We start from the raw sequence: 19028 nt of genomic DNA, 5'->3' as shown, positions 1-19028 counted from the left end.
AAGAAGATTTATTATATCAAAACTAGCAATATGCTAGTATAAAGTACAAAGACTTGTAGAGAAGAAAATAATCAGGGGAAAACAGAGTACATAGAAGTTACAAATTAAATGAGCTCCATTGGGATCAACTAACTGAAGAGGGAGACGAGCGGTTTAAAAGCCAAAGAAAACTTGATCCTTTTAGTTCTTTTAGCATGTCACAGAGAAGGATTCTTGGCTGAGAATAAGAGGTCGTTTCGAGCTTTCCAAATCACCCACATGTAAGACAGGATTACAAGTTGAAATACCTTTTGTGCACGAGTGTTGTTGAAAACTTTCTTGTGAGCTTCCAAGAGTTCTTTGAGACACTGAGGTTTCGTAATCGATGGTCGACACTATGATTGTATATAACTCCAAAGATAGTCTACAAATTGACACTTTAAAAAAAGGTGCTCAATTGTTTCTTTATGTAACTTACATAAAAAGCATAGGGACGAAGGCATTGGGATGTTACATTTTTCTAAGTGATCCGCAATAGCTAAACGCTCAATTTCAACTCAAACTTGAATTATGTGGCTCGAAACGAGTTGAACTTGAGCTCAAGCTATCTAAAATTAAAGCACCGGGGAAGCATAATAGTTTACAAAAATGTTCAATTTATTCATTAAGTTTAACGTATATATTGAAGGAGTGGTATAAAACATGTTAAATAGTTGAATAACCTTATTTAAAAAAATTATTTATAATATAGTTTATTAACATTTCCATTACTAGCCATTAGTGCTTTAGCCCTTGTTTTCTAAGATACCGCAGAGCATATCAAAGACCCTTTATTCTTCGGTTGGTGATTCTCAGTTTAAATCCGTATTTAATTTAACTTTCATTGTAAGCTAGCCATTCTAATATCGTATTTATAAGGTTAACTATGATTTTATTTTTCTAAAAATAGTTTTGAAGTTATTTTAATTTATTCAAACATGTAACATATAAAGTTGTCTTTTAATAATATAAAAAATCAGGTAAAACATTGAGAAATGCTTTTTAACTAATTGTATTAGTTTTTTAAAAGACAAGTTACACTAATCACACATCCGCAAAACTTAATTTATGCATAATGACTAACAATTTATACAAATTTTTGTATACAAACTGACATGTCACATGACATGGCCATCCATGTCATATCTAAACTTAACAGTTAGCAATAACTTAACTCATGTTAAAGTTTTGTTTCAAATAATTTATGTTTTGTATCTCTTATCATGTTAATCTCATCTCTCCTCTAAATACAAATATGTTTTTTCCTTTCAAGAAATAAATCAACTACCAATACTTCTGGTTAGGGATGAGCAAAATTACCAAAATACCAAAACTGAACCGGTACCATACCGGTACCGGTACCGAAAATCGGTACTGATAGAGATTTGGTTTCGGTATCGGTTTTTAGTTTAGGGCATTTTCGGTTTTGGTACCAAACGGTTCGGTACGGAAACCGATATTTTGTACCGAAAATCATTAAAAGTATACCTTCAAACTTGCATTTTACTAGCAGACAACAATTCTTATTGTTTACATATATGTAGTAATATATCACCCAAAGTTCCAAGAGAATCATATTTCCACCTCGATACAATTGCTAATATGTGAATAACGATTGCTCCATTACAAAAACTCCTAGATCAAGGTGCTTAGGTGCGATGTATCATGTGGGATAACTTTCAACTTGACTACAGCTTGTATCAAAATGCCATAAGTGACAGCATTTTCTCATAGTTTCACAAAATAATAATGCATTGAAGTTTTTTAAATTACTGTAAGCAAATAAATGAATTAGCATATCAATTTCGGCTATCCCAGCTAACATCATAGACCATCAAACCCGAAAGCTCTAGTGAAATTTTGGTACTGATCGGTACAAAACCGAAATACCGGTACCGAACCGGTACCGTACCTATGTAATTGGAACGGTATTCGGTTCTCACTTTGAGTCGATTTCGGTATCGGTATTAATCGGTTTGGTACCGGTTCGGTACGGTTTCTGTACCGATCTCATCCCTACTTCTGGTGATTAATAAAAATTCACAAGAATCAAATACTTATAACCAGTTGTCAAATTGTTTGATTGTTTTCAAGTTTTAGTTATTTATTTTTTTAGGTTTTTCCAATATTTTAAACTTTTTTCATGGGTTGTTGGGATTTGTTGTTATGAGTTATGATGAACCTGGTTTTTTTATGATAATTTTTTTTAGTTCTTTTCTTATTCTTTTTTAACTGAATATGTGATGATATATTATAGTTGTCTAAAATATGTTTCTACCAAGAAGATGTACGGATTGTTTGGTATATAAAAGTTTATTGTAGTCTCTCAAACAAATATATAAGAGTATTTGTAATAGTGGTTGTGTGGACAAGGTGGAAGGTCATGTGGTAGTGTTTACCATTAGGTGATTGGTGTGGTGGTGGGGTGGACAAGGTGGAAGTGGACAAGGTGGAAGTGTCCACTTTAGTAAAGTATGGTGTGGTTTGATGTAAGTATTTTTTTTAATTGTTTTTTTAATATTGTTATTGGTTAATGGGATATTATAAGATATAAATTTAAAGGTTATTGTTACGGAAGTTGTGTGGTTGTGGTGATGTGGTAGTATTGCCATTATAAATGGGCTCCTGATGATAGGAACCTTCATCTTTAATTTTAATTGAGGGTTGTCTTTATTTTCTTCCATTTAAGAACATGATATATTTTGAGTATATTTTCATTTTTAAAATTAAAAAGTTAGTAAATGTAGTTGACTTAATAATTGTAAAAAGTTAGTCATTTATTGTTAGGATCATTGATTATTAACTTTGTTCATGTAAAATTGAGAAGGACAGAAGAAAGATTGATTCCGTTTAATATATTTAGATCGGGTTGAAAATAAAAAGAGATAAATAACCTAATTATGATTAAATAATATGTAAAATTGTATGAAATGGAAAGTGAAGTCACATGACATGATACTTAGTATACAAAAGTTTGTATAAACTGTTAATAATTATAGCATTTCCAATGAGAAAACAGCTCATACGCTTGCTAAAACGAGAATTTTTTTAATTTTATCTTTATCATCGTAATGTATATATAACCCACTCGATTCACATCCAATCCATTACAATTTTATATATAAAATTATAAAAAAAAAACTCCTCATAGCCGTTTTTTACAGGTTTTAGACTTCAATACCTCAATTGTGTGTGAAGATGTCAAATGTAGACATCTATAGAGAGACTACTTTCAAGGTAAACGGTAAAAAATGACTTACAACCTTTTACATGTGACGAAAACCTTTCCAAACGTTAGTGTATTATTACTTATCCAAATCACGCTCTCACCCTTTGAATTTTTCATCAAATTAATTTTCTTAACAAAACTTTAAATTTATTAACAGTAATGTACAAATTTTAACATATCAAAGTTAATTTTTTTTATAAAAAAAACCCTTATTATTATTATTATTATTTTTTAATGACAAGTGGTTCTTACACGCACTTGTTGTGAGACTGGTTATCTAGTCTTGTAATAAAATAACACATTCAAACTCATACGCGGTGTCGTTTTACTCTTTTCTGGTCAGACCACCCAAACATCCCAACCCAGCACCTTCCCCCAAAATACATATATATAAACCACAAAACATTCTTTCCCCCCAAATTTTAGGGTTTCATTTCATTCCTTTTCTTTCTATAGCCTCCATATTTATTCAGGTTTCAATTTATTCCCTTTTTATTTCATTTACTATTATTCTATATATATACATATTCATATTATAGTTTACTTGAATACAAATAAATAGTTAAATACATATATTATCATATTCAAGAATCATCAAAGTTAGATTTAGTGATTTAGTAATAGTTTATCTGTACTATAAAAATAAAAATGGGCAAACCAAGTGGAAAAAAGAAGTTACAATCAGGAATAGAAAAACTTATAAAACAAAATAAACCCCCCGAAAGAAGTTCGAAACAAATGGATGAAGATACTATTGTATTTATTCAAATGTCACAAGAATTAAAAGAAGAAGGAAATAAGTTATTTCAAAAGCGCGATAACGAAGGGGCTATGTTAAAGTATGAAAAAGCACTTAACTTGTTACCTAGTAATCATATCGACGTAGCGACTTTACGTAGCAATATGGCTGCTTGTTATATGCAAATGGGTATCGGGGAGTATCCGAGAGCGATACATGAGTGTAACTTGGCGCTTGAGGTTGCGCCGAAGTATAGTAAGGCGTTGTTGAAGAGGGCGAGGTGTTATGAGGTTTTGGGTAAGTTAGAGTTGGCGTTGAGAGATGTTAGGAATGTGTTGAGTATGGAGCCGAATAATGTTACTGCGTTGGAAGTTGAAGAGATGGTGAAGAAAGGGATTGAAGAAAAGGGGTTGAAAGTTGAGGACGTGGAGGCGGTTTTGTTGACAGATTATGTTGACCCGGTTGAGGTGAAGGTGAAAGCGTTGAGAGAGAAGACGAAGAAGAGGAGGAGTAGTAAAGTTGAGAAAAAAGTTGAGTTGGGTAAGGTTGAAAGTGTGGAAGTAAAAGAAAATAAGGTTGATGAGGTTAAGGAAAAAATAGTTGAAAAGGTTCGGGAAAATAAGGCTAAGAGAGGTAAGGACAAGAGGAATGATAAGAAGACAGAGTATAAGGAAAAAGTAGTCGTTGAGGATAAGAATAGCATTAAAGAAGAAAAAGTTGTTACGAGGACAGTGAAATTGGTGCTTAATGATGACATAAGATTTGCTCAGTTACCTATTGATTGTAGTATTGGTTTAGTGAGGGAGATAGTTTGGGACCGTTTTCCAAATTTAGAGGGTGTGCTTATAAAGTATAAAGATCAAGAAGGAGATTTGATCACCATCACGACTACTGCTGAATTGAGATTGGCTGAATCATCTGGTGATCCTCAAGGTTCTTTAAGACTATACTTGGTAGAAGTTAGTCCAGATAAAGAACCGTCTTATGAGGGTTATACAAGCAATGGGTTTCCAAAAGCCAATAGCTTGATATCGAGTGTTTCTGAGAACGGGACTGTGGGTAAAAATAGGGAAGTCGAAAAAGTTACAACGTGTGTAGAGGATTGGATTGTTCAGTTTGCTAAGCTTTTTAAAGATCATGTTGGATTCGAATCTGATTCATATTTGGATCTTCACGAGCTAGGAATGGAATTATATTCTGAAGCGATTGAAGAAACTGTGACAACTGAAAACGCCCAAAAGCTTTTTGATATTGCTGGCGGGAAGTTCCAAGAGATGGCTGCTTTAGGATTGTTTAATTTGGGTAATGTTCATATGAACAAGGCAAGAAAGTGGGTGGTTTTCGCAGAAGATGGAACGAAAGAATCAATACAAGAGCAGGTGAAAACAGGATATGAATGGGCAGAAAAGGAATATATAAAAGCTGGGTTAAAGTTTGAAGAGTCTCTAAAGATCAAACCTGACTTTTATGAAGGGTTTCTTGCTCTTGGGCAGCAGCAGTTTGAACAAGCAAAACTTTTATGGTCTTATTCACTTGGAAACAACACTAATTTAGAGTCGGGACCTTCTGCAAAAATCTTGGAGTTGTACAATAAGTCTGAGGACAGCATGGAACATGGAATGCAGATTTGGGAAGAGTTGGAAGAACAACGATTAAATGGATTGAGTTTGTATGATAAATATAAGGATGATTTAGCAACTTTAGGGTTGGAAGGGTTTCTAAAAGATGTATCTGCTGATGAAGCTGGAGAGCAGGCGGCACATTTGAGATCTCAGATGCATATCTTGTGGGGTACGTTGCTTTATGAGCGTTCTGTTGTAGAATTCAAGATGGATCTGTCAGGATGGGAAGAATCTTTGGCAGCTTCAGTCGAGAAATTTGAACTTGCTGGAGTGTCAACAACTGATCTAGCAGTAATCGTGAAGAATCATTGCTCCAATGGAACAGCTTCTGAAGGTAAGTTGGACATCAAATATTGGAAAAATGCGATAGAAAGCAGTGCACTTTTACTTATTTTTAATTTGGTATTTGTACTTTTGGAAACCGTCATAAAATAAACTTTAGCTTTTTCTTGGTCAAAACACGCAAGATTGTTTTTAAAACGTAAGTTGTTTAAGTGATGATACTGTTGAGGGTCAAATAAAGTGGAAGTATGTAGCTGTTCGTTGCAGTTTTCCTTCTAAGAACTACATGTATATCTTACACTGCTTTATAAGTTTATATCCCAATTAAGAGAATGTTCCCCTAACTTTTGAAATTGCTCAAAATGCAGGTCTTAGTTTCAAAATTGATGAAATAGTTCAGGCGTGGAATGACATGTATGAGGTTAAGAGGTGGCAGACTGCTGTTCCATCTTTCCGGCTGGAACCATTGTTTCGGCGCCGGGTCTCAAAACTACATACGCAAGTGGAACATTTCTGAGAACAGTTATGAAAAGCAGCGTGTAATTATGTCCTTACATAGAGCTATATTGTTTTCAGGTATGATTAGTAATCCTTTATCTCTAGTTTTGCTAATGGTATGCTTATAAGTAGCGAGCAACTTTTTTTGTATTGTCTGCATATTTATCATGCATGATGTCCAGAAATTTGGGTAGTACCTGGTCTGGGCTGACTTTTTGCAGAATAGGATTAGTTGGTCTATGTGGTGGTTAACCTAATGGTTTTACGCATACATAAAAAGACACTTATGACCATATAAGTTCTTCAATAAGCTTCACAAGAGTGTTAATAATCATCTCACTTTGTTCTGCTTCTGTAAAGCACAAGACCTTACAACAGACTTTTGTATCCTCTTGAATCGGTTATTCATATGCAACTTTGAAAGAGGAAGGGTTACGATTATCTTGTGCTTATGATTGTTATCATAGTCAATGACTCAATGTATGGGGTGATTTTTGTCTACAGGGTTGCTGCTAGTTGAGCCTACTAGATAGCTTGGACTGTTTCGTTACTATTTAAGAGAAATAGAAAATGGTGTTCTAGCTTTAAGTAGATTTCATCAACACTTCTAATAGCCACTCTTTTAGTTCTTTGATATGAAATTCAAAGGTATATGTATTGAAAAAATAGATGATTGCTCTAAATTATGCCATGTGATGTATTTAAGCCTTTAAGGTCATCATATAATGTTTGCGGAGTATCTTAGGCTAGAATTGATTTGTGGTTTGAAGATTTGAATCGAGTTTATTGATTAATTTATGTGGAATACAATATGTATTATTAAAACTATTAGAATTATGCCACTCAAACCAGGAAAGATATTGAAACATATCAATAAATCCAACAACAAATATTAACTATATCCTGAATCAGTAGAGTCTTAACTGCTTTTGTTTGTGCTGTTTTGTTAAAGATCACGAGCTTTTGAGATGTTAAATATTTTCGTCTTAAATTTCTGAAAGTTCATGCCATCTGATCACTTCATGCTATTTTACTCTGTTTACTACTCAGATTGACAGACTTGTTATTGTATTATCTCAATACGATCTATGTATCTAAGCAAATGATTGAAACGATGCCGCTGATGTATTTTGCAGGTTCATTTATTGATTGTCTTCTTCAACTTCAGTTTTCTTTTTTCACAATTGGAGGTGAAAAAGGTATCCAAGAGTTTGTCAGATTGTTGTTTTGTTTTTGTTTGATTGCAGCACAAGGTGTGTTTCTTTTAACAAGAAGCCACTTATTCATCATTGTATAATTTTTTGCTCTCGGGTCGAGTAAATTATCACACTACACAAAATTTCGGTATTAAGGATGCATAGTTTGGACAGAAGTATCTCGATTGTAGAAGGTTTCAAAACATTTATTCCTATTTTGTAATAGGGCTCTCTTACTCATAAGTTGGATTGCAAAGTGTGCAAAGTTTTTGGAATTGTTTTATCTGGATATATATATATATTGATTGTTTGCACACGTTTGTTGATTCACTTCTCTATACCCTGCTTTCTTTTTCACGTCTTGTATCATATATGGGCAACAAGTTCGGGCTAGAAGACCTGGTCAACCTGGACTGGATTTTTGCCCATTTCTCAACTGAACATGTCTTTTGTTTTTCTGTACATTAATGAGGTTCACAATAGATAAGAGCTAAAAACAATCCGTTAATCTATCAGAACAGGCCTATATATCTGTTAAGTTATGATGCACATAAACATATATCACCATGATTGTTACTCATTATAAACATACTATTCTCAGTTTTATACTAAGGCAAAGGAAAACCGAAAAAGAAACTATCTTATATTGTAATAAATACAACCAGAAACTGCTTTGTTAATTACGAGTATAAAGTATGTATTGCAAAATGACTTGATGGCCCTTCAACAATTGACTTGAGACGAAAGTGGCACAAAAATGAAAGGAGGGTCCCAAGCATAAAGAAACTGAACTGTCGCGAAAGGTGGAATCGGCCGCCCTCCATTAACTGTGCAGTTATTACCAACCGGTGCGAAGACATCTGGACTAACTTTCTCGACCGTTTGGAAACCATCACACGACACTACAAGGGCTTGTTGAGGGCATTTGCACGTGTTTATAAAGCTAACGTTCCATTCTTGTTTACCTTCTACTAGTGCAGAAGTTCTTTCTGTCCCGATCGTTATGTCTTGTAATCCACATTGACAGAAACCTATAATAGAAATCATTAGTAACCTGCATATCGATATACCATATAACAGGATCATTCCATATATACAGATAAGATGTTAGTTCAATCGTCGTTTTGATATATATTGCCAAACATATATCAAAACTCGATAGATATATGTATTTTTGTCATCCAGAAGATTATCATACAGCCTACAAACACACAACAAAAAAATAAACAAACCCTAAACTGCAAGCTAAGGAATAATTATATATCTGTCACAAAAGCTACAGATCACTTGAAATTTGTAATAGAAAATGATATGAAATGTTTGGTGATAAAACTAGATTATATGGAATGTTTTTGAAACAACTAAAAACAAACAAAAAATCAATATGTATTAAAAAAGTTAAAGTGTTGCTTGTACAAACCTTTGAAGAGAAGATTGAAAAGAACAAGTGCATGAATTATTGAAGCAGTTGTTGCCATGACTTGTCTCTCTATTTTGATGAGTTAATAGTTTCTGGAGTTTTAATTACTGCCCCTACATATATATTTATAACACCCTCAATCGTAGATATACATGTCCCACTTTAGCATTCATAATAGCGACATACAAGTTTGCTTTAGCCTAAGTTTGCAATTAAAAGCGACAAAAACATGAATTAACCAATTAGTTAGCATAAATATTGGAGACCACACAAAATAAGAAACTTGGGTTTGGTGCTTGCTACTTTTTTCAAACTTGGGTTTTGAGCATTTACAAAAACCATCCTTTGAGAATTGCATCTTTTGCATGTTTTCACATATATTAATCTTCTTTATGATTATCACTTCAGCTGGTCGATTAATCATACTCAACATCATCATCCGAAATAAACTCGAAGGCTAAAACTAGGTTAAATGAATGACTAAGAGAGGATAATACATACATCAATAATTCTGGAGGCATGTACGTAATTCATCACTAATTCCTTACGAAGTTACAAGTTACTAACATCTTCAATACATTACTAACCAATCACTAGTTTAGAACCTACTATTTATTTAATTTTATACATTAAATTATAAACGCATCTATTGTCAACTACTCGTGGTCACAACCACTCATGCCTCAACCATGAGGAAACCACGAAGACATGAACCATACCTAATGGTGTTGGCTTGAGTCAACGTAGAGTTCACCATGAGGGCATTAAGAGTCCTTTTGGTGATGAATGGGTGTCATTCCCAAATCGGCCCAAAAAGAAAATATTTATGTGACTCTTTCAATTCATTATTAAATGCTACAATGAACGAATAAATGATGAACGTATTAGTCTTTAGAACATTTAAGGTTGCATTTAGCCATTTAGTCACACATTATATTGGATTATAAACGATTTAAAATTGAATTCCACAATGTAGCCTGTTTAGTCAAAAATTCACTGAATTAACTTCCGTTAGAATTTAAATATTCTTTTAAATAAAAGGATCTACATTTCAAGGGATTGGATGGATTTTAATTCATTTTTCTTTTTAGTTTTAAAAAACAAAGAACATATTATTCCAAAACATTCCTTGCAAAAATATTTTATAAACCAAACGCTGCTCATCTGTTTTTAATGGGGAGCAAATGCAAGGTATTGATAATAATGAAACTTTAAGTCCTACTTTTATTGTGACCATCATATGCACCATTATTAGTCCTTCAGTCTCTTGTAAAAATCATTTTCATCATCTGGTTTGAAATGACAATTATGTACATGGCGATTTAATGAGAAAATATACATGTTTCAATCACGTGTTTAATCAACATCCATAAGACCATAACCCATATAATGTATGGTATCCGAGTAAATTTCTTTATGAGCCCAAAACGAGCTTTTCAAGCTTGGTCACAATATGTATAAATGAGGGTTGATAACCCAAAACCAGCAAGGTTGAATAAGTGGTTAACATCTTTGATTTTAAAAATAGAGGTCAAGGGTTTTATTTTTATGTCTTGTAAGACTAAAAGTCATTTTTTTTATCTTAAATAAAACCTAAAAGTAGCATTTTTGATCGTGGTAGGGTTTTAATGTGTACATCTTACCCTCTCATATACAGTTAAGATATTGGGAACCAAAACTCATATAAGACATCATTAGGCCATCCCCATCGGGGTATTATTGTCTAGTCGGTTGGGACTAGCGGGTAAAAAAGAAATACTAAAATATTTTCATACAACCAACTTGTTCGATGGACCAAACAATAGTCGGGTGAGTAGATGAGTTTAGCAATGTCGTGTGCATATTTTCTTCTCACTTATCTATAATAATGTATAGTATAATCTATCATATAACTTCACTTTCAACTAAAATAAATTACATAACTTTTATAAATAAATCTAAAATATTTTACTTTTTATTTATTTATCCATGGACTACAATATTAATACATTATCTACTTTCATTTCTCTTTTAACATTGGATTCAAATTATTTTTCAATGTTAAATGATTTATAATTATTTTTGATTATTAATAACTTAATGTTTTAAATGAAAAATGTATGTATAACATAATTATAAAACATTGTAATTTATTTATAAATAAAAGTTTGATTGGGTTATTGATAGGAGTGTAAAACTGTCTTTGGTTGGGTTGGATAAATAGAAGAGAGAGAAATTAGTTATTTAATGAATAGTATTATTGGGTTGGGTTGGTGAATGGGGATGGTCTTAGGCTTCTCTTTATAGGAGACACTTCTTCCCTACTTCTTACCCACTTCTTTCACTATTCATTCACTATTTTATTATTTCATTTTTTTTACACAAAATCAAAAACAAAACACATTTTATTAATAATTAAAGACACATTACATTACTTAAAATAAAAGACAATACAATAAAAAAAAGGACAATACTGGGAAAAAAACATAAAATACATAATAATGATACGATTACTCTTCATCATCTTTGATTGACATTTTTTCTAATCCACGGTAAGCCGTTTCATTGGCCCACCACTTGTCGTGTTCTAGGCATTCCACTTCCCACGTTGATTTGCCTTCTCCGCAGTTGTCGTGGTACGATTCTGCCCAAGTTCATTGGTCGGTCAACGTGTGACCGACCTTAAAAACATTCTCGATCACCCTCTTCACTCTTTTGCTCTCATCCTGCAGAAAATAAGAATATGTCTCTTCGTGTTTCGAGACCCTGCGACCTGGTGCTTCTATTTCCTAAACGTGTTGGTCGCATTAGTGTCTCTTCTTCCATAGGAAACCCAGAACCCCAGAGAGTTCATTTTGAAGGAGGGTGTCCTCATTGATATCGGCCATGATTCGTGTTTTCATCTCATCTTCGGTGAGACAAGGTCGGTCGACATTCTTCTTTGATGATGATGAAGCCATTTGGAATATTGAGTGAGTTAGCAGATGAAAGAAGTTTTTTGAATGGTGATGAAACTGGTAAATGCTTTGGGTTGGTATTTATAGAGTAGCATTGTAGAAGGCCGTTAAGGGACTGTAAATGTAAACTTTTTAGAAATTTTGGTCGTTTGAGGGGCTGTAACTGTAAATATTTTGAAGTGAACGTTGGAGGGACTGTAATTGTAAATATTTTGAATTTTGAACGTTGGAGGAGCGTCTTTGACTTCAGCTATAAATACTGCCTCCTTACCAGATATTTCATTTCAAAACTCAAACTTTTATATATCTGCAATGGCCTCTTCATCAAATGCCCCTTACCGAAAACGTCCAATGACTGTCGATCAAGTGAATGACAGTATCATGGCTGATATCCTCGACCCCCAAATGTTCAAAGACCAACTTGTTGAAATTGGTCTAAAACTTCAAGCGAAAAAGAAATGGTGTCTCGAACAAATCAAGTATATACAAACGGGGCATTGTACTGAGCTTGAGTGTCAATACTTTACTTATTTGCAGGGGAAGTTTGACAAGACTCAAGAAACTGTGGAAGAAATTGCTTGTGCGGTCATCACCTTGAATGAGTTCATTAACTTTGCCAAATCAGTTTATGCCCAGAAGAAATAAGTAGGCTCTTTTAATGTTATGTTGTATGCTTTTCTTTATTAAGTTTCTAATGTTATCAAAATTATGAATAAACTTATTTTTATTAAAGTAGACTTATTTTATTAAAATACTTAAGAACATTACAATAGTAAAAGACAACACACAATTCAAACTGCTAAAACACACTTAAATAAAACTAAAACACACTTAATCAGACTAAAAAGTGTACTTCATAATCCAGAACAACTAAAAAGGAACAAAGATAAGCTGCCTGAAGCAGTGCTCGTATCTGAATCCCCTCCCATGCTTCTCCCGATATATCTGATGCGCCGTTGCATAATATTGCTCATCCTATCCATTGCCTCCTTGTGCAATCAACCGCGTCCAAATTGCCTCAAACTGTTTACATTCCTTCCGCATCTTCGTCCAGTGACCTTGCAGTTGAGTCTTGCTTCGTGGTCCTCCATTGGTCTCCGCGTTGAATATTTCAGTAACGTCATCCCAAAAGGAGACGCCGGGATTGCTCATTTCACACCTACCCGTAACAGGGTCCGGTCTCCTCGTCACCCAACATCTCAACAAACAAAGATCTTCTGCTTTAGTTCACACACTTCTAGACATTGTGAATGAAATGGTTTATGAAAAATGGTATATGGAATGCCTTGAGAAAGATAAAATGGTTTAGAAGTGATAGAAATAGATGATTGTTATTTGAAATGGTAGTATGGAAGTGGTATTAATAGAAAAAGAAAATAAAAAAATAAAAAACGCTACTGACCGTTAATTTTGAAAAATATGTTTGAAGTTTCTTTTTTATTTGGTTCAAACGGCCACATCGGGCCCCACAAGCTGCGCGTCCAAAAGTGGAGGAAACCAAACAGACGCCGGGGAAGACGAAGCCGTGCTAATAGCGGCACCGGGAGGCCGCACGTCGTACGCCGGAGGAACTAGGTATAAGGATGGGCCTTAGGTATTTGAGTGTTTACTTACTCTAGGGTTGATACCCCGCGTTCCTTTTCATCGATACAAAAATTGGCTATCTTTTACTATACGGTGGATGACTATTTTTTCCGTCGATCATTATTAATTCTTCTACAGATTACTCATTTATTTGGGTTGGCTCTATTAATTTACAGGATTCACGTACATAGACATTAATTAATTGTAAGATAAGATTAGTCCAACATATATGTTAGACACGCACACTTTGTAAGTTGGACCCTAATGATACTTTTTTAAGAACCTTTTAACTTAGCGTCAGATTAGCTCTATACTGATAGTTGTGCCAATAGTAAATTTTTATAATGGTAAACTTGTTCCAAGAAAAATGATCGATTATAAACTCGATCCAAGAAAAAGAATAATATAATAATAAGGTATAAATTTATGTAAGTGTCCATCATGTCATGTGCGCAAAAACGCTACTTAACCTAAAATATAGCATTAAAATTAAAATAATTAACTAAAGTCATGAGTAATTAACGATTTGATGTTGGAACTAATTTACATTGATCGAGATTCGTAGACATATCAAGTGTTGTGAGACAAAATTAGGAACGTGGATTTAGAAAGTGAGGTGTCACCAATTTTGGGTTAAGTTAATGTTGTGAACAAAAACGACTATTGATAGACGGACACATGTAGAAATATATAGTCTATATATAAATAGATATAAATTTAAATTATTTGGACAAGGACAACAATTGATGATCGTTATCTGCTTATCCATTCCTCTAATGAGACAAATTAAGTTAAATCCGATAACATTAAAAAGCAATACTGATAAAAAAGTTGAAGTAATTAACTTTAACGGCAATTAGGGTTAGGGAGGGAGCCGAACCCTCCAACCTTTTCATCTCCCTTCCAATAACCAATCAAATTACTCTATCTCATTTCAACCTTCCAACCTTTTTTCAACCTTTTTTTAGTGGCAACCGAAACTCCCAACCTTTTTTCACATTTTAATAATTTATCCTTAACATTATAAACTTTACATATTAACCCTTTTTAATTTATATTTTTTATTAATAACCAAATACATTACATAACACTTAAAAACATTACATTTTAAAAGTAAAAACACACACGTACGTAATAATAACACACAATGCATAACTTAAAAAAAACATAACTACTCTTCATATGATGAAAATATGTTAATATTTGTATTTGAAATGAGAAATATAGAGCAACAATGGTGTTTGGTTGTTTTTTTGGTATAATAGGTTCGGCCTTTTATATACAAATTTTTTCAGACTTGACACAAATAGTCCCTAGAGCGTCTTTTTTAACACCATAGGTCCTCCAACGGTCACATCTTTGCCCCCTCTCGTCTCCAACTCCCTGCGAGAACCCATCTTGCTCAACCCAGCTCGCGCTCATCTCTCTTCACCGGCATCCGAAGCTCGCCCAACTCCCTCCATCTCGCCTTCATCTCTCTCCCATCTCTCTTTCGGCTCCCTCCACCCTTAGCATGATGGATGATTTGGAGTGTAGTTTGGAGTACAGCTCATAAGTTATGGGTTCGATTTTTAAGGGTGATATAATTATCAGTTTTTTCATAAAAATGTCACTTTATGCTAGGATAGGTCCGATTAAACAATATAATCTACCCAAAATAATACTCATCATTATATAGCAACCCGAGTATAATATGAAAAATATCTTTAAATCTTTTTAAAAATAATTAACTTTATAATGTCACACGACGTACATGTAAAGTAGCGTAAGCACCACGTTAATTAGTTATGATGTTAGCAAGTGTTAGTTTCAAAATACCCTTTCTTATCTTCTAATTGTGCGAGTAGTTTTATTCATGGGATTTGACGACACTCGTCTTTATTATGTAAATATGACTTGGAGGATTATTAATTATAGATATAGATATACTTTGTGATTGACAATAAGTTAAGTTTGTTTTTTTCATGAAAGGCTGATTGACAATAATTCTTTAGGCAAAAAGTGAAAAAGAGTTTCTAACAAGAATGTTTTTGTCTACTATCTTTTAATGTGTAATTGTATATGTATATATTGGTACTCGATATAGGAGTTGATTATATAAATCACTAATTACGGTATAGGATTATTTTCTTATATGAAAAATAAAATTTGAAACAATTATGATTAATGATGCAGTTTTAACTTTTAAGTAATTTAAAGAAATTAGTTAATCCAGCTACATATGTATCATTAATCTTGTAATTTTTCGTAGTTAATTAAGTTTTATTAGGAATAAAGGTAAAGATTACAAATTTGTTCTTCAAAGTATTTTGATTTATTATTATTATTTTTTTTAAAGGTGAATTTCGTTTGAAATTTCGTGTCGCGATTTGACAGCGAGAGGTCAAACATACGTTGTCTTAATCGGGTCCGCGCTAGAGAACACCCTCGAAGTAGAAATGCCTATTTTAAATACCCAATGGGGGAACATATAACCCCTATGAATCCGCCCGAAGGCATGACGAATAATAGGGATAAACCCTGCCCTCTCAGACTTGAACCTGGGTATACCCAAGCCAAACCTCATAGAATGACTACCTATATCTCAAAGTTAGTTGGTGAAATGGAAATTTGAACCCAAGAGCTATAAGTCACCAAGAAAACTCCAAACCATTACACCAACTTATCATTTCTAAGTGTTTTGATATACTAAGTGACCAAAACATGTTATTAATCGACTACTGTTCTTGAATTGCAAGGGAAATGGCGGGTCTCCAGGATGTGCCCTCGGGGCTATCCATAAGAGCAATGCCAAGTGTAGCCAAGTCTTTCTGATTACATCTGATCGTTCATGCTCCTTGTTTACTCGTGTTGCGTTCCTTTTGTGGATTTTTCTCAACAACCTCATCTTCAGTTAGTTTTGCACGCTTGAGTGCTTTTACCCTCCGTTGCTGCAAAACCTTTAAACTAGGCATAAAAATTTAACATCAAGGTTCTTATTCATAAGATAATTGATTGTATATGTATAAGTGTGGAAAAGTTATAATTTTTAAAGTGTTTTCACACTTTTAGATGTGAACTTTTAATTCACATCTTTAAATTTGATCATTTTAACAAATTTCTTCACACTTTTTATAAGTGTGAAAAAATGCACTAACATTTTTGTTATAGTGATTTTGGTTTGGGGATCTGATTGCCGTTGTTTTGTCCGCTTTCCATGGTTGTGTCCTCAGAGTTATAAGTCAACTACCCTTTCTATTAGGGAGAAGAGAATATGAGGCTGTTAGGCATCTAAATTGGGTGAAAAACTCCTCACATACTTTTTTTATACCATAGAAATCATGGGGGCCAAACGTTTATTCAAAATATTAAAATATTAATATGTGAAGGGTTTTTCACCCAAGTTAGGTGCATAACAGCCCATATTCACTTTTCTCTTTTAATGTTGTTATATAAGTTTTGTAGGAATTATGATCACAAGTGATAATTAAATAGTGTTTTTCATTTGTAGAGAGATCCACTAAGTGAGAAATGTGCGACTGCTTATGGAAATGGCATACCGTCCACTTGGTAAAAATGCATTCTTTCAAAGTCTTCTTTTGGTTATTGCCGTAGTGAAAACTGGAAATAAGCCACCACAATTTGACGTCCGGACTATGTAGATATATTTCTCAGCTGTTAAAGGGATGAAACTCTTTATTTGTTGGTTAAACAGTCATTGCACTAATCTGCGTGTACCCTCGCACGTCACCACCCCGGCCATCGCTGCCCTCGCACGTCACCGCCGCCGCCGCCGTTACATCGACGCATCGCGCGTATACCGTTATATAATACTCGTATTAATTAAGCAAAGAAAACAGGTGCATGATCAAGTTTAAACTCGCCAAATATTGTTGTAGTACATGAATATTCTAACTATAAGAAAATTGTGCTCAAACAATCTGGTGTGATGAATAGGTGTCAAAAAATGTGTTTTCTTTAGTGATGGACTGATGGGGGTTGTCGGATTGAAAGATCATTTGGAGCGAGGGACGGCCCAACTAGCTTATGTGGGCCAGACACTAATTCCCTAGTAGCTTAGCCCTCAAATCTCAATCTCTATCCCTATATCTTTATATATAATAAAGAAAAATTGTTTTTTAAAAGTATTTTTAAAAAGATTATGATGTGTCATGATCACACATTTTTTAAAAGGTTTTTTTCTTTCATTAGTAATGTCATATTTGACAAAAAAAAAAATCTCACTTAATGCTTATTTAAAATTCTTAATCTTTTATTAAAAATGGTAGATTGATAGAAACCGTTTGATCTCATGTACCGAATTGGTACCCACATAACCCCCAATAGAGATAGTGTCAAGGTAATTCAACCACTTAAATTCAATTCTGCCTCTGACAAGATTCAAATCCAGGTCGCTCCTAGAAAGTGTCAGCTGGTGGCCAACTCTTCTACGAAGAGTTGGTTTCCTAATCTTTTATTTGAAAACAATCAAATCTTAATTTTTTCTATAAAATATTATAAAATGTCTTTTTATATTTTGTTAACGCAATAGGTACTCTTATTTTACTATCTTATTTTGAGAACCTTTTTTTTGCGAGAACCTTTGAGAACTTTTTAAATCAAAGCCCAACCGATGACTATTCTTTACATGAAAATTGTTTTTTTGATTGTTTTCCGAATAACTTATGTAACATCCCAAACTTTTCAAGATTGACTTATTGACTTGACCGTTAGTCAACGTTAAGTTTCGTCAAGTTTATATGCCTTAATTGGTTTATGTGTGATGAAGGTTCTATAGGTGTAAGGCTTTAATGCCTTAATGATTGATGTGAATAAGTATTTAAAGGTATAGTTTAATTCCTTTAGAGGTGCTTAAAGTGTTGGATGTGTTGTAAGTATTCCCAACATGTGATTTTAGCCTAAAATGAACCATACGGAAGTCTAGGGACTAATTTTGACATATGTGGAAAGTTAAAAACGTGATTAGGGATTTCTAATCAGATCATTAGCCCCAATATCTGATTCATCATTCTTCTTGGAGCCCTAGAACCGCACCTTTGTCTCTCGAGCAATTCTAGAGAGTTTCTTGCGATTTCGGGTTGAATCGGAGTGATTAACCGCTTGTAAATCGAATCTATAATCATCTTTAGGGTGAAAATGGTAATTCCTACTGATTTTTGGTAATGTTCATCTATTCAATTCGTTCATATATGGTCTTGATCGATTGAATACGTTTTATTGATAGAATCGGTGATTTCGGGTGAATCGGTGATTGTTATTGCAATCATTTAGTATCTAGAGATTTTCTACAGATATGAAATCATTGTTAATGTTATTTTAATGTTCAAATATGACCAACATAGGGTTCACACCTGGTCTAGAGGCTTGATTTGGATTCGATATGATTATGTTTGTGAGTCGATTTAGGTCAAAAACGGGTGTCAAATTAATCGTTGAATGTGTTTATTGAATCCAGGAATCAATATATGATTTCATAGTGTCAAATGATTTATATTTTGGAATAT

The 19028-nt window shown here is 33.6% G+C and overlaps 2 protein-coding genes across 2 annotated transcripts; one reads left to right on the top strand and one right to left on the bottom strand.

The window, feature by feature from the left end:
* Positions 1-3761: 3761 nt before the first annotated feature.
* Positions 3762-7900, top strand: LOC122579182 (protein PHOX1-like). The gene is made up of 3 exons (XM_043751296.1): positions 3762-5942; positions 6259-6466; positions 7525-7900. Exons 1-2 carry the CDS (start codon positions 3896-3898, stop codon positions 6405-6407), a joined length of 2196 nt encoding a protein of 731 aa, XP_043607231.1. The 5' UTR covers positions 3762-3895; the 3' UTR covers positions 6408-6466; positions 7525-7900.
* Positions 7901-8112: 212 nt separating this feature from the next.
* Positions 8113-9133, bottom strand: LOC122580004. The gene is made up of 2 exons (XM_043752272.1): positions 9005-9133; positions 8113-8615 (listed from the first exon to the last, which is right to left on the bottom strand). Exons 1-2 carry the CDS (start codon positions 9060-9062, stop codon positions 8308-8310), a joined length of 366 nt encoding a protein of 121 aa, XP_043608207.1. The 5' UTR covers positions 9063-9133; the 3' UTR covers positions 8113-8307.
* Between the last annotated feature and the right edge of the window lie 9895 nt (positions 9134-19028).

This window comes from Erigeron canadensis, chromosome 8, assembly GCF_010389155.1.
Source record: "Erigeron canadensis isolate Cc75 chromosome 8, C_canadensis_v1, whole genome shotgun sequence".
Taxonomy (NCBI): Eukaryota; Viridiplantae; Streptophyta; class Magnoliopsida; order Asterales; family Asteraceae; genus Erigeron; species Erigeron canadensis.
Note: the sequence above shows the minus strand (reverse complement) of the source record. Positions and strands in the feature narration are given on the sequence as shown.

Bases quoted from the DNA above. Each gene is read 5' to 3' on its own strand.
- LOC122580004 (XM_043752272.1), bottom strand. From the start codon at position 9,062: ATGGCAACAACTGCTTCAATAATTCATGCACTTGTTCTTTTCAATCTT. The intron at 8,616-9,004 runs GTTTGTACAAGC...TTTCTATTATAG, and splicing joins TTTCAATCTTCTCTTCAAAG to GTTTCTGTCAATGTGGATTA.
- LOC122579182 (XM_043751296.1), top strand. From the start codon at position 3,896: ATGGGCAAACCAAGTGGAAAAAAGAAGTTACAATCAGGAATAGAAAAA. The intron at 5,943-6,258 runs GTAAGTTGGACA...CTCAAAATGCAG, and splicing joins CAATGGAACAGCTTCTGAAG to GTCTTAGTTTCAAAATTGAT.